This window comes from Ammospiza nelsoni, chromosome 2 (genome assembly GCF_027579445.1).
Source record: "Ammospiza nelsoni isolate bAmmNel1 chromosome 2, bAmmNel1.pri, whole genome shotgun sequence".
NCBI lineage: Eukaryota > Metazoa > Chordata > Aves > Passeriformes > Passerellidae > Ammospiza > Ammospiza nelsoni.
Genome location: NC_080634.1, coordinates 4,777,200 through 4,794,535, shown reverse-complemented (window position 1 = coordinate 4,794,535; position 17,336 = coordinate 4,777,200). Strand labels below are relative to the sequence as shown.

Below are 17,336 nucleotides of genomic sequence, written 5' to 3'. Positions count from 1 at the left end.
TCCTTGAGCAGCTCTGTTCCCTCACAGTAGTTTTTCAAAAACACAGCTGGAACACGTTGATTATGTGGTGCAGAGCAAACTTACATCGTTGTCTGTGGTGTGCTATTATGTTACATAAGCAGCTGGCTGTATTCTGTAGGTCCTGATCATCTTGATAGCAACAAGATTGTTTAAAATACATAGTCAGTTCTTTGTTAAACAAAAATCAAATATTGCTGTCAGATGATAATTCTTCTATGCTTGTGTATCCCTTACTGAGCATACATTTTCTCCTTCTTAACCATAGTAATCCCTCTTTCCATGTCTCTTATGGCCTTAACCTTGCATAAAACATCCAGTTCTTCACTTGGTACTTATCAAGTCCTAAATTCTGTTTCTCCTGCCTTTATTCTACTAAGAGGTAGATCAGGCAGCTGATGATGTTGAATTTAAGTGCTGCATAGTTGATGGTGGCATAGCAGTCCATCCATCTGTTGTTCCCCCTGGGTTTTAGGGACTAGGTATATTGAAATGTAGGTTTAATTAGTTGGGTTCTTATTTATTTTAGTGGAAATTGATAGCTGTAGCCAGGAGGTACCTAAAAAAATAACAGCTAACATTTTCCACAGTAAAATTGAGGGATTTGACTAACTGTAGGTATATTTTTGTCAAGATTCTCTCTCTCAAAAATAGATATGTTTTTGCATTAGAAATGAAAAAAAAAATTATGGTTTCTAGTAGTTTAAAGTATTTAGAGATGCAGGCGTCTATCTGTTTCCTCAGAGATTTAATAAACTTTACAAATAGTGGACTGTAAGGGAATTTATTTGTAGATTGACAGCATATTATACATACTGGTTCTATCAGTTGCAGCTGTTCTTTGATGTTGGCACTTTTTCATAGTAGCAGGGTTTTCCTATATTCATTGTAGTGTTTATTCTATTTGTTAAAATGGAGCAGTGTTCAGTATCTCACCTAAATTTTAATTCCAATTACTTTTCCAAAAGATTCCTACTTTATTTGACCCAAGAGGGAGTTATCTAGGCTTGTTGTGTCTTCTGGTGTGGTCTGCTTAAGTGTGCCAGAAAGCTTCCTTCTTGTCAGGCAGCTGGCGTGGGGTGGTTTGGAGAGGAAGGAGGGTGATCAAGAAGACAAATTTGTGATTTTAATTAGTATTCAGTTGTTGAATTTGATCTCATTAGTCTCAGTATTTTATATGGCTCCACAATTCGTGGTCAGCTCTTGGTTACCAGAAGAGGTGCATCCAAACTCTGCATGCTGAAAGGGGCAGTAAGTGATTCCTGCACACAGGACTGGGATGACCTAGATCATTACCAACTCTTTCTGCAGAGGACACTTAGACACTCTTCTCCCTCTTTCCCTTCCATCACCACTTACACTGCAGGGAAGTGCAAGGGGATTTTGGGCTGAAAACTCCGAAGTCTGAACTTACCTATGCATTGATGAAACAGAAGCTCACATCTCAATTTTTTTAACCTTTGCCTCATTTGGCATGAGCCTTGTTTTACCTCATTTCATGTTTGTGTTTTTGAATGACAAACCAACCACTCCCTTTTCTCTCTGCAGGTCTCCTGCAAGCGCAGAATCTCTTAACGCAACTACCTCAGCAAAGCCAAGCCAACCTCCTGCAGTCTCAGCCAAGCATCACCCTTGCCTCGCAGGTCAGGCTTTTCCCTACACTTCTTGACTTGCTTTGAGGGGATTTAAACTATGGCAAGTGAATGGACCCTTTGTATTAGTTACCTGAATAGATGTTGTAGCTATAACCATGCATTTGTCTTTCTAGCTCTAATAGTGCATTTGTAGCTCCCACCTCAGTGTGCCTCTTTCAGGCTTTAACGTTCTAAAGTGGATTTTTAGCTGGAAATTTTCATGATTGGTACCTTGAGTTAATGGCATTAGAGCATTGTTTCATTTCCTGTAAGGTTTTCTTGAGAATTCAGAGGAGCAAGGTGTGAGCTCCCTCAAAAGCTCCAAAAGGGGTTCACTGACAAGCCTCTTTCTGAAGATTGCAGTGGTAACCTATCTTTATTTTAGTGTAGTTATTTTGCAATCACTGCTAAGTCACTGCCAGTCTTATCCGTTAGCATCTGTGAAACTGAAGAGATGGTTAGAAATGAAATACTCGAATATTCTAATAGATGTATATTAAAATAACAGGGCTTTGTGATTAAGTTTTCAGACTATAAGAAAAGCAATTTTAAGGTTGCATGTGCCTGCAAATTTAGTTGTGCTTGGCTCTGGGTTTTACTGTGCAGTTTAGTTTCATGGCTGCATGCTGTTTCTCAAATGCCATGTAATATCACACAGTATCTTCCTGCCACCTTGGTTACATACAAGAATTTTCTAGTCTGCAATAAGGTGCCTGAGTCTATCAGAGTCTTAGAAAACTACATTTTCTATTATACCACCTCTGGTAGTTTTCATGCACCATGTGGAAAATGGAATTTGTCTCACCTCTAGCTCATACCTCAGCTTGCAGGATGATTCCACACTAAAGATTATTCTTTGATTAAAAAAAATATTAAAACCACTAAGAAAGAATAAATTATGTAAAGTGGGTGAAATCAGTGAAGACATATTGCAGTAATTACCCACTATGATTAATATAAATTAAAAAATATTAAAAACCTTTAAGTGTGACACATGTATTTGCAATTCTAGAAAAATCATACATGATTACATTATTTCTCAAGTAATGGAATTATAGTTCTTGACCTCCCTCTACCATCTGCTGTGCACTGCAAAGCACTGCACTAACCCAGAAGGAAAACAACATAAGGAGTTATGTAAAGATGTAAAGACTGAGCTATATGTAGGCCATTTCTTTTAGAAGAGCCTTTTCTGAACCTTTGCATAGACTTTGTATAATACTCTAGTGCTGCCTGGACTTGTGGCTGTTCTTGTTTGCCCTGAAGGAGTCCTGAGTTTCACAACTGGGTGCAGGACACAGAGGCATGAAATCACCTTTACTGAAGAGCCCCAGCTAAACTGACTAGAAATTAACTGGAGTAGATGATTTGTCTCTGCATCTCACCTGATCATGGCATGAATAATTTTCTGCAGATTGCCTTTGCCTAATTTCTTGTGTTACCAGAATGTTCATTTTATTGTTGCAACTGTCAACAGAAGGGTTATAGGTAAATCTAGTCTTTCTTTCCTGAACAGTTGAGTCAGTCACAAGAGATGGCATTGGAGGAAGCTTGCCATGTTTGCTACATCTGCATGTGCTCACTCTTCCAGAATTAAATAGGGGATTTGCATCTTTTGGGCTGATGACAATCTGCCACCTCACAAGACCAGTAGATACAATTTTAATTTTTTTCAAAAGGGATGAATGCCAAGGTGTCTGTAAGTGATAGAAGCATATCAAGTAGAGTGTGTTCAGCCTTTCTTTGAGCAGCTTCTGCAGCAAGTGAAAGCTGTTGGTTACCATTGAACATCTCTTACAACAGAGCCATTAAAAGCCTGTGATACTGTTGAAGTTTTCTGGATTGTGTTTACTTGTTCTGGAGAGGAATGTTGATAAACGGAGGAACTTCCAGATTTCAGCAAACGTCCAATCCACTGACCTCTCTCCCAAGAACATCACATAGCTTTTAGGAATTTAATTTCTGTTGATTATCCTCTTAAGTCTGATTTTCATCCTTTCCTTGCTGTCTCAACAGCCAGCAACCCCAACACGCACAATAGCAGCGACCCCCATTCAGTCACTTCCACAGAGCCAGTCAACACCAAAGCGAATCGACACTCCCAGCTTGGAGGAGCCCAGTGACCTTGAGGAGCTTGAGCAGTTTGCCAAGACTTTCAAACAAAGACGGATCAAACTTGGATTCACTCAGGTGAGACTGCGTACCTTAGTGCCTGCTAGTGTGGAACCTGAGGTCTCATCTTTCAAGTCTGGGGGGAGACTACAATTCCATCATTTCCTAGGAGAACCTGCTTAAATAGGGTTATGCTCTGGCCTTTATGTGGGGGATTTCTAAGAAATAACAGAAAAAGCCATACATCCATCTTACTTCCCTGTTGGTTTTAAAGCATAGCCATTTTCCCAGCAGGGGAAGACGTGAATTTACCAGCTCCAGATGTCATTGCATGTGCACTATTCATTCCATGGGATGTGACATGAATGGGACAAAGCACTTTAAAGCTGCCTTCAGAAGTACAAAGTTCCAAAAATCATACAGTACAATTAACTGCTCTGTGTGTTTAAAAAGTGTATCACATCTGTGCAGTTGCTTTGGATGTCAAAGGGTTTTTATCTCTCGAGCGTATTTTCCTATTAAACATCAATGATTTCTGTATTTAATGCTTTTGCTAAGGTTCCTAAACAAAACCTGAAAGGACTGTCACCTTTGAAGTTTTCTCCTTACAAGGGTGAACTGGAGTTGTGGTTTGTTTTGGTTTGTTTAAAAGCTCAGAAATACCCATAGAGCGGAAGAAAAATAATCTTGAACGTAGTGAAGGTGGTTGAATGAAGACCACAATTAAAAGTACAAAGTGCATTTATATGTTCCATTATTCTCTTGAAAGGAACTTGGTTCCAAGAGTCCTTTCTTATTAATATCAAAATTATTTTTTTTCCCCCTGCAAAATTAAAACATCTCCCCAGGTAAACAATTAGTTTTGGCAGGAGTCCATGGTTAAACATAAGCATGATTTTACTAGAGGAAAGAGCATGAATATATCAAAGTATTTAAAAGTCCGAGCTCAGAGCAGTCAGTCCAACATATGTGATGGAATAGAATAAGTAAATCTACTCTAGCTGAAAGTATGTACTGAATTCAGATTTATTTTTCTGGCAAAGTCCTAAATTGAAAAATCAAAGTTCATAATGAGAGTTCCTGCCAGCATCTTAATTATAAGTCAAGAACAGAATGTTCTTAGTCAAATGAAGTGCATTTTGCTGGCATGTGTGTCTCCTTCCCTCCCTTCTTTCCACTAGAGGGAGGCACAGAAGTACAAGTGATGGACACACACAAAAGCTTGAATAGAGCAGCACAGAATAGGGTAAAATACAATAGCTTCCCTATAGCCTGACAGAGGAGGTTCGTGTAGATCTCTCATTATTATGTTTAATCTGTCCTGCTGTGAGATGATTATAAGAGCTCAACTAGACTTTTTAAGCTATGTGTTAACCTTTCTTTATTGACCTGGTTATGAATTTTCATGGTGAGGAAAAATGAACACAACTGCTCAGGCTTACATTTTAGTATTTGCTTTTCAGATTAAAAAAGGGGAATCTTGAGATTGTGATAAAATTGCATTCGGTCATTCCTATCCTGCTCTGAGTTTGTATGTGTGTAATCAGGCTGTTCTAATAACTTTAACCTAATTGCATAATTGGATGATAATTAGAGACCCTGATATTACTTTGGTTTCCTATAGTTGGATAAATAGACTGCCTTTCAGAGGATAATAGAAATTTATTTCCAGCAGTACTGTAAGCTTTTTCAGACTCACCCCACCCCTGCCTTTCAAAAATAATTGTAAGATTTAGTTTGCATTGCAAACTAATCACTTACTACATTCTGTCATGTGAACAATAAAACTGGTTTTGAATTTCAGCAGTTCTGCTTCTTCTCCCACCCTGAAATGTGGGTGATGCATTTAAATCCCTTTGTTTGTTTTCCTTCAAAATACCTCCATGTTTGACACACAGGGACACAGTGAGCAAACTGCACCTTAGCATCATTGCAGGCCTGGGACTAATTGCTCAGTACAGGTTCAAGAGACGTGAGTGAACATTTTAGAAAATGTTGTTTTTATTCTGTGAAAGGTATTGCTTCTGCTAGACCATCTGAGCTTCTTAACAGACCAGTACACACAACAATGATGCACCTTATAATCAGTTGCAGTTCATTACCAGAGCTTCAGTCAGCCTACAGAGTAGATCAGATGTGTATTTAGTGCCTTTATACTCTGTTCCGTCCTATCTGTGGGCCATCCCAATATATAAAATTCTCATCCCAATATGTAAATTCCTTTCCCTGCAGCTGAAATGCTGCCACCTTTCGGCATTGACAAAGAAATGGTTAACTATTCATTTTAAATCAGAAGGCAAATGTTTGTAAGAACAACATAAGTCCAGAATTAAATTTAGTTGGGGGACTGGAGCAAATTTCATAACTCTTTCCTGCCAAGACATAAATCAACTTATCTCTAAAATGGTTTACATAGCCAGGTTTTCTTCTTCATAAACCTAGAAGAGCATCCACGCTACTCCTCTTGGAATGATTTATGAGTTTTAAAATGCACAGAATTCTGGCGTATGAGTAGAGGCATAAATGTGAGTTCCCACGTGTTTCCTCTGATTGAAGGGCACACAAACCAATTGTTCTGGTCCTTTTCTAGGAAGGAAATTGTTTTCTTTGCTCAACCTGCACAATTTACTAAGCTTCCCAAAGGTTGTTTTCTTCCTGGCTTGTGTGTGGCCACTCTGCATGCTGTCAGTGTACTCATACCCAGCTGTGGTTGTGGAGCTGACCTCAGAGAAAAGCGAGCTTTATGCCCAGTCCAACTAACCCATTTGCAATTAAACTCCACTAACTGTGCTCCAGCTTTTCAGCCTCTTCTTCTACACTTCTCATACTTCGTTTTGTGCTTAAAAAAGTAAAAATCTAAATAAAGCTGCTTTAGAAGTAGTATACTTGAAATATAAGTGCTTTTTTTTTTTTCCCCAAAGGGCAAGATCTTCCAGCTTTAAAGCAAAGCCTGAAAATACTATGGTGTTTTTAATGGCCACAATCAAAAATGGATTGATTTCTTATTTTTTAAACACCACTTTTCAAGTGTATACTTACACAGCTATTTAATATATACATAAATATTAGGATAAGCAGAATGTCTGCTAGCAGAATAGCTAGCTAAAACTGAATTTAGAAAGCAATAACAGATGTAAAGAGATGATAAACTGCCTGTAAATCTCCTGGATAACTTTCTGGCAGATGGGTAATGATAGTCAAGACTGCAGTTAATCATTACTTGAAATGGTTCAACTTCTTGTCTGCTTTGAAATTTGTATCTATTGGGGAGAAATTTGGTTTGAACCTCAGAAGATAGTTGCAGTTCAGATAAAAATATTTCTGCATCTATTTAAATGTGATGTATGTTTGCAGACATCTTGTCCTGAGTATTTTCTACAAATTTGGGAAAGTAAATTCATTGCATTTCTGCTTATTTGAACTTCCAGTGTGAAATATGCAGAAAAACTTAAATCTGCTCCCAAAGAGAGCTTGGCCTTTACTTATTTTAAAAAATTACAAGTTAACATTTAGCGGAATGTGCTGCTCAGTGATAATGCTAAGAAGACAAAGCATCAGGGATTTCCTGGAAAGAGTTGCAAGGTTAAACTGACTGAGGTTTGACATTTCTTTATGATTATTGCTTTAGCATGAATCTTGGTAGCACTGATATAGCCTGTGTGCAACTGCAATCCCACACAGCAGTGGTGTCACTAAGAGAACACCAGAATGTGACAGGATTCCTTGCTTTGGAAGTGCCTATGTCAGTGAATCCCTTTTTTCTCTTTCTTTGTCCAGGGTGATGTTGGGCTCGCTATGGGCAAACTCTATGGAAATGACTTCAGCCAAACTACCATCTCTCGCTTTGAAGCCTTGAACCTCAGCTTTAAGAACATGTGCAAGTTAAAGCCACTTCTGGAAAAGTGGCTCAATGATGCAGGTGAATGAGTCTGTGTATTTCTTCACCAGCTTACCAAAATCAGTAGGGTCCTGAAAAGCTGCTTCGTTTGTGCCCTTATGGTTTTATGAAGCTACCAGCCTTTGTAGCTGCCCATGGGACAAATGAGGGTGTAGAAATAAGGGTCCATAGTTCCCTTTCCATGTGCCTGTATGCATCCAAAATAGTTCCAGTATGAACTTTCAGAAGTGTGTTCTCTAGACAGCTGAACCATTGCATGGGATGAGGTACAATATGTGTCATGGTTTTCCTCCTTCGTGTATGTTAATGCATATAACTTCTAATCCTCTTCTAGCTTTCTTTTTCAGATGTGTAGTAGAGAGAGGGTTGCATGATTTGTTGTTTCAGTAGGCAGAGCTTATTGCATCCATCTCCTTCCATACCCCTGTGTGCATTCCTTTTATCTCTCTCCAGTGGTTCAGATAAATAATATTTTTCCCTGTAGGAAGAGATTTTGTGGGTTAGGTTTTGCTTCTTCCCTCCCATATTAGCTTTTTTTTCTGGGATACAAGTTATTCACTATGCCAATGTTGGTAGTGTTCTTTTTTTTTTTTTATTTTCCCACCAGGAAAAGGAGCTTGTGTGGTGGTGCTAGGTGTTAGGAGAGAAAGCATTTGAGAGTGCTGTCAGCCAGATTTTTCTTCCAAGTATGCAATTGTGCATAGCATAAAACTGATGGATATGTTAAGCAGATGGCAGGGATGGTGTGTGCCTTCCTATTTTTACCAAAATGGAGAGAGCTTTATGCTGGCACCTACAGCATTCTCTGAAATTTCGAAAGTAATTTCATGCAGCATTGAAAATTTGTCCTGCATTGAGAAAAGGAAGTGTCATTCTGTTGTGCTGACAGAAGTTATCATTAGGTGTTGTAGGTCTGTGATAGAAAACATAAATAGCTCTGCACTGAGTGCTCAAGTCCACAGGACAGTGATCCCCAAACCTTCCAGCAACATTGGAGGAGTCCAGTGCTGCAAGGAGTGTCATTGGGGTTATTTTTCCTGCTAGCCTGAAGAAATACTTGTACTTGTCTCTCTAAAGTTGAGTGAACAGTGTTGTGGTTCTTCACTCCCTGCAAGCCATTGTCTTTGGCTCTGACTCAGTTCCATGAAAATCTTTGGAAGAAAGATTCAGGTGACTTTAGAGGCTACTGTTTTACTTTTAGGTAAAAGTAGGCAAGAGAAGCATAATGATGGTTCCAGAATTTATTGCCATGGAACTCAGCTGGTCCTCAGTGAAATTTTCTGTCAGAGGAAGAGTTTCCACATATTTGTAGGTGCCATTACTATTTTTAAAAAATCTAGAAAATACTTGCCCATTTGAGTCTATGAGAATAATCATGGGCATTGTGAACTTTGACACCTGCTTATCACCCACATGCCCCAGTGCAATGAAGGAACTCCAGCCACAATTAAAAATTTTGTTTAAATTCCCTGCCGAAACTTGCCATTTGGTTAGATTGCTCTTCCTGCTGCAAAGTGGGGTTAAATGTTCTCTCTTTGCTCCTCTGTGAAGCCAGAAAGACAGGATTAGGGGTTAAGAGCCCTGGTGAAGTTAAGAAGGGGGAGCTGCTTGCTGTGTGGAGTGGTTGGTAGCCTTGAGGGTCTGCTAAGATGTCCAGAGAGAAGAGACTGAACACTGTGGAGCTGGTTATGAACTTCTCTTCCTCGAGTGTTTTGTAGAGTGGGTAGAAGAAATTTCAGGCTCCTCAGACTTTTTTCATAACTGCCTGTGACTTTCAGCTATGGCCCATGGATATCAAGTACTCCTTTTTCCTTTAAACTGGGGCGTGCAGTGAGTCAGTGGGGAGTAGAATGAGATATGGGAAACAAACTCTGTATAGGTACTGTAAAAGGGATGCTGTGGTAGCATACAGGAGCAGAGGGCATCCTCTGGGCATATTTGTAGGTTTTTAGTTTCGGGTATATGTTGTAATTTGTAAATACAATGATTAATGCATGTGATCTTCATAAACCTCTATGTATTTGGAATAGATACAGAGCAGGTCTTAACATACCTTGCACAGGTGAAGAACACTTGTATCAGACTGCACTGCATTCAGATGAAATCTCCTGATTTGTATCACTTTCTTCTTTTTCAGAAAACCTCTCATCTGATTCAACTCTCTCCAGCCCAAGTGCCCTGAATTCTCCAGGGCAAGGGATCGAAGGCTTGAACCGTAGGAGGAAGAAACGCACCAGCATAGAGACCAACATACGTGTGGCCTTAGAGAAGAGTTTCCTGGAGGTCAGTGCTCCTGCTGCTCTGCTCAGCCTAGGAAAAAATGGAGAAACTTCACTTAACAATTATATATGTTAGAGTGAACCTGTTATTATGCTGTTTGGGAAAGTGCTAGTACTAAACAAGGGGAATACAAAAGCCATGCCAAGAAATGTGCATGAACATCTGTTTCACTTTAGAAACAAACACAGACCCCCTCAGAAAAACTCACTGGTTCTTGCACTTCACTGACTTTGTGATTTTGCATTCCACTATACTCAGACATATATTTAAACAGTACCCCTCATGAGGATGGATAAATGAGGCAATCTGAGCACACATAATTTGAGGTTTTTAGATGGAGGGCAGAAGCATCTACTGTGGTTTGTCTCTACAGTACCACTCACCAGATTCTGGATCGAAATCACTAATTCAGATATCTCCCTACTGGAGAAGAAGCTATGATGCAAAACTTCAGGAGGTAATTTCAGAGCTTTTGAAATCGCATTTTCTTTTTCCAGAACCAAAAGCCTACCTCGGATGAGATCGCCATGATAGCTGACCAGCTAAACATGGAGAAGGAGGTGATCCGCGTTTGGTTCTGTAACCGGCGCCAGAAGGAGAAAAGGATCAACCCACCCAGCAGTGGTGGAACCAGCAGCTCGCCCATCAAAGCAATTTTCCCTTGTCCAACCTCACTGGTAAGAGTCAAGAGCTGTGTTGACAAAGATCACTGGTGGAGGTAGTTCTGCTGTGCTCACTGTGGAAGCTACACGTGCTGCACCTTCTTTGTACAGCAGATTATTCTCACATATTTATGTTTTACTGGCATTTTGAGTGTTCCACCTGGATACTGTCTGAGAGGGATAATGCTTACAAATCAGGCACCAGTCAGCCCTTCAGTGAGGGTGTTGTATTTAGTCAGCTCACGAACAAATATTCTGGCTACCAAATTTGCACTTGGGGTTATTGTTTTGAACTTAGTTCAGATAATGCTTCCAGTTTATACCTGGACTTTCCTTCTTCTACCCAATTTTTAAAAAATAAAATAATAGTAATTTTTTTAAAGTGCTTATTAGCTCTCCCCACCACCTCTTATTTTAGCAGCTCTGCTCAGTAAATGAGCAGCAGTAAAATGTGTCATGCAGTGGAACAGGTTGCCCAGAGAGGCTGTGGAATCTCCCTCACTGGGGTTACTCAAGAACCATCTGGGTTCAGTTCTGTGCCATGTGTTCTAGGACTGACCCTGCAGGGAGATTGGACCCAAGGACCCACTGTGGTCCCTTCCAGACTTACTCATCCTTTGATTCTGTATCATTTGGAGACTTAGGGTACACAAATCCAATGATACCATTGTTGTTATTTCTAGTCAGAAATTATTTATATAAAAGAAAGGCATGGAACAGAAGAACAGTTTAGCTAATACTCATGTAATTAATTTCCCACACTTGTATTTACCTCAGGTAAACACAAACTTCATGAAAATAAGAGTAACAAAACACATGCATCAAGGTTCCTTCAGCACCTTTGCTACCAATGTCCATGGAGGTCTGTTTTCATAAATAGAAACAGTAGCTATTAGATTTCATAGTAGCTATGCTAATAGGAATGTGGTGGAATTTATGTAGCCTGTAGCTGTCCTTTTGTAGTATTTATTCCACCCTCATCACTGTAGTAGCTAATATCTTCCAGTACTTCATTAAACCATTAATTTTGGTGACATGTTATTCTCTCCCCTCATCCTTGTCTCAGGGTGTGTGCATGCAACCTTTTGTTTCAGGGGAAGGGCTGTGTTAAGTGTACCTAGTCCTTTTTATTGTTATTTTGGTTTGGGATTTTTTTTGCTCAGTTTCAAAGCAAGGTTGCTTGCCTTGCTACCAAAGCAGAATATAGTGAGATTTATGATAGTATGTTTTAGGAACTGTGCAAGTTCCCTCAGACTGCAACTTAAAGGAGCTTTCCTAGGGAAATTTTCCTGTTGCTATAATCTGCCATTGTATGTAAGAAATTGAGGGGTTAACCACAGTCTCCCTTTCATCAGTGAAGTTTCACTAGTGTTTTCACTCATTCTAAGCCTCTCTTAATACTGTGCTGCTACTCAAATGGATGTTCCAGCCCTGCTGCCACCAGCCTTCACTGACTGTGTGCTTTGTTGATTCCTTGTGTCAGCTCTGGGGATTGTGTCCATAGGATGCTTGGGCTTACTTTAGTAGTTTGACTGCAAATTAGCCATGTGAGGAGCAATGATGAATTTTCAGTGTGGTTAGATAGCCAGTGTGACTTGCAGCCTGGCTGCACGAGGGCAAGGGCTCTGCAGCAGGATTGGAGGAGAAGGCTCCTTTTGGGGGCAGCCTCCTCTTGCATTGGCTGGAGTCACTCACTGTAACCATGGGGTGAGCTGTATTAATTCCAGGTCATTCTCTGCCCTGAAATAGGGATGGTGACCTTGGCCTTAACTGCTTGCTGGACAGATGACAGATGTGGTGGCTGGGCTGCATTAGTGGGAGGTTTACTGTGCATCCAGCTCCTCTTAATTTCATACACTGTTTGAGATGGGCAGAAAGCTTTCAGATCTGTCCCAGTTGCCCCAGTCTTGTTTAAAATGCATGAAGCATTTGATTCCCTCTCAGAGGCAGGAGAGATATTTCTCTGATAATAGACTTACAGTAAGAGAGTGGAAAGGAGGAATGTTTAGCCTATATCCTTGGCTATGTTCTCTTGGGCAATTCTAAAGGATTCATTTCTCTCATTGATGTATAACAGCCTTCAAATACTACTGCTGGACACCATTTCTTGTCCATAAAAAGTCCTTTCCTTATATTTAATTTTTCCTTATAAGCTGGTTTCTCCAACCTTAAATCTTTGGTGTTTGTCTGTAATGTCTTCAGTTTATTGTAGCTTTCTTGTAATAAGCCATCCACGATTGAAAAGTCCATTTGTATGTTTTAAAATTCAGGGATCCTTCCTCTGGCACAAGGAAGCTTATCAAAGTCAAGTTCATAGTTTGGTTGAATAAAAGTGAAATGTTATTCTGCTGCTCCATATAAACACACTACTCTAAATACCTTTGTTAATGCTGGGGCATTTACATAATTTTGTCAGAGAAAGATTTGGAGCTGAAAAGATGTTAAAACAAGAAAAAAATGTAGAAATAATATATTTTGTAACTCCTTCTTAAGAGTGTCTCTATTAAAACAAGGTGCTGTCTTTGTGGGGCGGCAGAGAGGGCCAACTTGCAGTCTTGAGACAATATGGATAGGGGTGTATCTGCTTTCAAGTACTGAGTTATTAGGAATAAACATACTGCTTGTAATTAGAGAAGATGCTGTGTTTGTCTCATTGAGTGATAAAGTTACCAAATTACAAAAAAAAGTTAGTTTATATGCAGTGTTTTTGCTGATAACTTCCTCAGCTGAGGATGGAAAGAAAGAAATCAAGGTCTAGTGTGTAACTCTGTCTTTGAGCAGCTGAGCAGTTTTATTTGTTTTTGACCTCCAGGTGGCAACCACGCCAAGCCTTGTGACTAGCAGTGCAGCTACAACCCTGACTGTCAACCCCGTGCTCCCTCTGGCCAGTCCTGCTGTCACCAGTCTGTCAGTCACAGGTAAGGGCTGATCTCTGCTGCCACCACATCAACCCCTGCTGTTTGTTCCTTTTGAATTCTTAAGAGAGTCAGTCACTATTGGTCACTGCTATTCCAGGACATTCCTGTCATCCTTCCTTGTTGCTGCACTAAGAAGCTTCAGTTTTTGTGACCATTGAGTTGACTTTTCCAGGAATAAAATCACAGGTGGCGCTGAAACAAAATATACTGTATTTCATTGCTGGCTTCTGGAGCTCCTCAGCCCCCCGCATTGGGAAGTGTAATTTCATTTTTTCATTTGAACTCTTGGTACTACAGAAATGTGTGCTTGTGCCCCTTCCAGCTGGACATGCAGTTGAGATCAGGTGGGCAGGGGTTTCTCTTGTCTGGTGTCCCTGTTTTGTACTGGTCTGACCAGAACCATTCTTCCAGGCACAACAGAAACCACCTCCAACAACACAGCAACAGTGATTTCAACAGCCCCTCCGGCTTCTTCAGCAGTGACATCACCCGCCCCGAGCCCTTCCCCTTCTGCCTCAGCCTCCACTTCCGAGGCCTCCAGTGCCAGTGAGACCAGCACAACACAGACAACCTCCACCCCCTTGTCCTCCCCTCTCGGGACCAGCCAGGTGATGGTAACGGCATCAGGGTTGCAAACGGCGGCAGCGGCCGCCTTACAAGGAGCTGCACAGTTGCCTGCAAATGCAAGTCTTGCTGCCATGGCTGCTGCAGCAGGGCTAAACCCAGGCTTGATGGCATCCTCGCAGTTTGCAGCTGGGTAAGGATCCATTTTGCACACCCTTTTAGGTGATAGAAGAGTGAAGGAAAATTCTTGGGATAAATTGCTTTTTTGTATCGCTGTCATTTATCTCAGATTCTGACGGTGTACTCATAGATGGGAATGGACCATTCCCATCACAGTACACAAATACTGTGCTCATTTTAAAGGTGAAAAAGCTGTGTTGCAGTGACGTTGTTTGATAAATCATTCATCCCACTGCAGAGCTTGACTTAAAAACTGCAACTTGCCACTGAACCATAGAATCTGTTCTATTAATTGTAAAATGGAGAGATAGCCTACACCCACTTCACACCTCTCTATTCATTTCTCCATCGTGAGCAAGAAGTTCTTAAAAATGGAAAATGATGTATTGTTGAAGTTACAGTTTTAGAAATGTTGCTCAGACAGATGTTTAATTCCTCTTGAATTACATATTTCTTATCTGCATTTGGGAGAGGATGATAGTTCTCTAACAATTAACAGTTTTCCCCAAATACTTTACAAGAATATTTTACACCAACAATCAATGCAAGTAATGTATTTACACTGCTTGTACTTTGGGCATGTCATGAACCCCTCATGGAGTTAAAAGTAAAATAATCCTAAAATAGCCCTTGATCTCTGGTCTTTCCTCCCGCCTTGCCCTTCCCCCCTTTTAAAAATATGATGGTGTACTTTTGAACAGTGACCACCTGTTCTTAAAAGTAACGCTCTTTCTCTTTCCCACCTCTTCCATGATCTTGCTGCAGAGGTGCCTTACTCAGTCTCAATCCAGGGACATTAGGTGGTGCTCTCAGCCCGGCCCTGATGAGCAACAGTACACTGGCAACTATTCAAGGTCAGTAGTGTTCCTTTTAATGCATCTCCATCAAACAACTTCAGTTTATGCACTCTTATTTTGTCTACCAGAGAGCACTGACTCCTCAGCACTGGGCATAAATTCTGTAGGAGTAAAGGCTTTACAAAATTAAATGTGCAAATACATTTTGTGGGTCACAGAGATAAGAGCAGGTACAACTTCAGATAGGGAATCAGAGCTGTGTATGATTTAAAGGAGGCGTTTAATATACTGAATATAATCTGGAATTTATTTTGTTGTCCTTGCCTCATTGGCCTGTGTCTTTAGCAGGTTAGAGATTTGCTTTTTATAGCTCTTCTGTAGTCTGCTTGAGCAGACTTGCACCATTCTGAGGTCTCTGGGAAGGGCAGTTCTGAGCAATCTTGATCCTGAATTCTTGTCTTCATATGTATTAGAAAAGAACCTGCAACAAACATCCTGCCTCCTGAAATCCTTACGTAGAACTTGAAATACATAAATCCACATTCAGAATAGGATATATTTATTTGTTTTGGAAGTAGCACAAAGGCAAAAGTTACCACTGGCTTCAGCAAGAGTTGTTCATAGTTTGCCACCCTGGATGGTACAAGTGTCTAAAGAGCTAGTTAAAACCTGTGTGTTCAAATATCCTCTAAATTAGCTGAACAAATCTTGTTTCTAGGTTGCAAGAAAGAACCATTTCATAAAGTGTCACAGATAAATTTAGGAGATCATAATCTAAGGCAGACTGAACACTGTAGACCCATGAGAGTAAGTTGTAACAGTGGTTGGTTATATGTCAACATTTAAAATGTTACGCTCAAGGTTACATGACCTTCTCCATCTTGTGATAGCTGTCATTTCACATGAACCCTCATCTCAACCCTTCCCAGTGCAAGTTGGCTGGGTGCACAGACTCTCTGTGGCAGAAAACATAGATCAGTGTTGTACTAAAAGAGCTGAGGAAAGGCACAGTGGAATTAGTTTAGCAGCAAATGAAAGATGCATTTTAGTATCTGCAGGATCTCAAGCAAGTGATTTAGAGAGCACACGCATGAGAGAAAGGCGAATGCAGAGACCCCTTGCTTTTAGGCTCATTTTGCATTGTTGCTTACTGTTAACGTTATCTCCTCCCTGCTCAACTTTCCCTGTTTTTAGCTCTTGCATCCGGTGGCTCTCTTCCAATAACATCACTGGATGCAACTGGAAACTTGGTGTTTGCCAATGCTGGAGGTACCCCTAACATCGTCACTGCCCCTCTGTTCCTGAACCCTCAGAACCTTTCTCTGCTCACCAGCAACCCAGTTAGCTTGGTCTCTGCAGCTGCAGCCTCCGCAGGGGCCTCTGGACCAGTCGCCAGCCTTCACGCCACCTCCACCTCAGCCGAGTCCATCCAGAACTCTCTCCTCACAGTGGCCTCTGCCAGCGGGGCCACGTCCACCACCACTACTGCCTCCAAGGCACAGTGAGCCGGGCTGGGCTCTGCTCCAGCAGCCTGGGTCACTGTGCGCTGGGATCGGCTGCCAGCCCGGTCGATGGACTGAAAATGCCGTGGGCATCCTCTCACCGTCTTGCTGGGGACAAGAGAGAAAGAGAGAGAGAGAGAGAGAGAAGGAAAAATATTTAAAAAAACAAAACAAAACAAAAAAAACCCAAAAAAAAGGAGAAAAAAAAAAAAAACAAAAGCAAAACAGGAAGGATTTAAAGCTGGGACAGACATTTGCCTAATTTTATAATAAACACTGTCTTTTCAGGATCGCTTCATGGATCGGAGAACTTTCTAACCAAAAATGTAAAAAAAAAAAAAAAAAAGCCACAAAAAAACTAAAAACCGCAAAAACACAAAAAAAGTGAAAGGACTACTTATCATTTCCAGCAGTCACAATGACAAGTTAAGGTGGGTTATCAGTTCAAACATAGGAAGGGGATTTCTTGGTTTTTTTTGGTCTAAATATCTTTCTTTTTTAATTATCATTTTATAGGTCTGTTGTACAGGCCATTATGTCATACAAGGTGTTTATAATCGTATCAATCATGTTGGGGGTTCCTTTCTTAACTGGTACAATTTAGGCAGGCCTGTATTACTGGTGTATCTCTATTATTATTATTATGATTATTATTATTATTATTTTTATATATATAGTTTGGACGCGTTTGTCTTTTGCTCCTGGATTATTTTCAGCGAGCTCCCACACCATGGGGGGAGGGTGGGGGGGTGGAGAGGAAGAATGGAGCAC

The 17,336-nt window shown here is 40.6% G+C and overlaps 1 protein-coding gene across 1 annotated transcript in view; it reads left to right on the top strand.

Annotated features, from left to right (window-relative positions):
- Nucleotides 1–16,790, top strand: part of POU2F1 (POU class 2 homeobox 1) — a 101,174-nt gene extending 84,384 nt beyond the window's left edge. Inside the window, exons 8-16 of the mRNA XM_059493318.1 lie at nt 1,567–1,661; nt 3,669–3,842; nt 7,542–7,683; nt 9,800–9,945; nt 10,440–10,619; nt 13,417–13,522; nt 13,934–14,279; nt 15,032–15,120; nt 16,258–16,790. Coding sequence (XP_059349301.1) covers nt 1,567–1,661; nt 3,669–3,842; nt 7,542–7,683; nt 9,800–9,945; nt 10,440–10,619; nt 13,417–13,522; nt 13,934–14,279; nt 15,032–15,120; nt 16,258–16,568 — 1,589 coding nt within the window. The 3' untranslated portion in view covers nt 16,569–16,790. The remainder of the gene's footprint in view (nt 1–1,566; nt 1,662–3,668; nt 3,843–7,541; nt 7,684–9,799; nt 9,946–10,439; nt 10,620–13,416; nt 13,523–13,933; nt 14,280–15,031; nt 15,121–16,257) is intronic.
- Nucleotides 16,791–17,336: the final 546 nt, after the last annotated feature.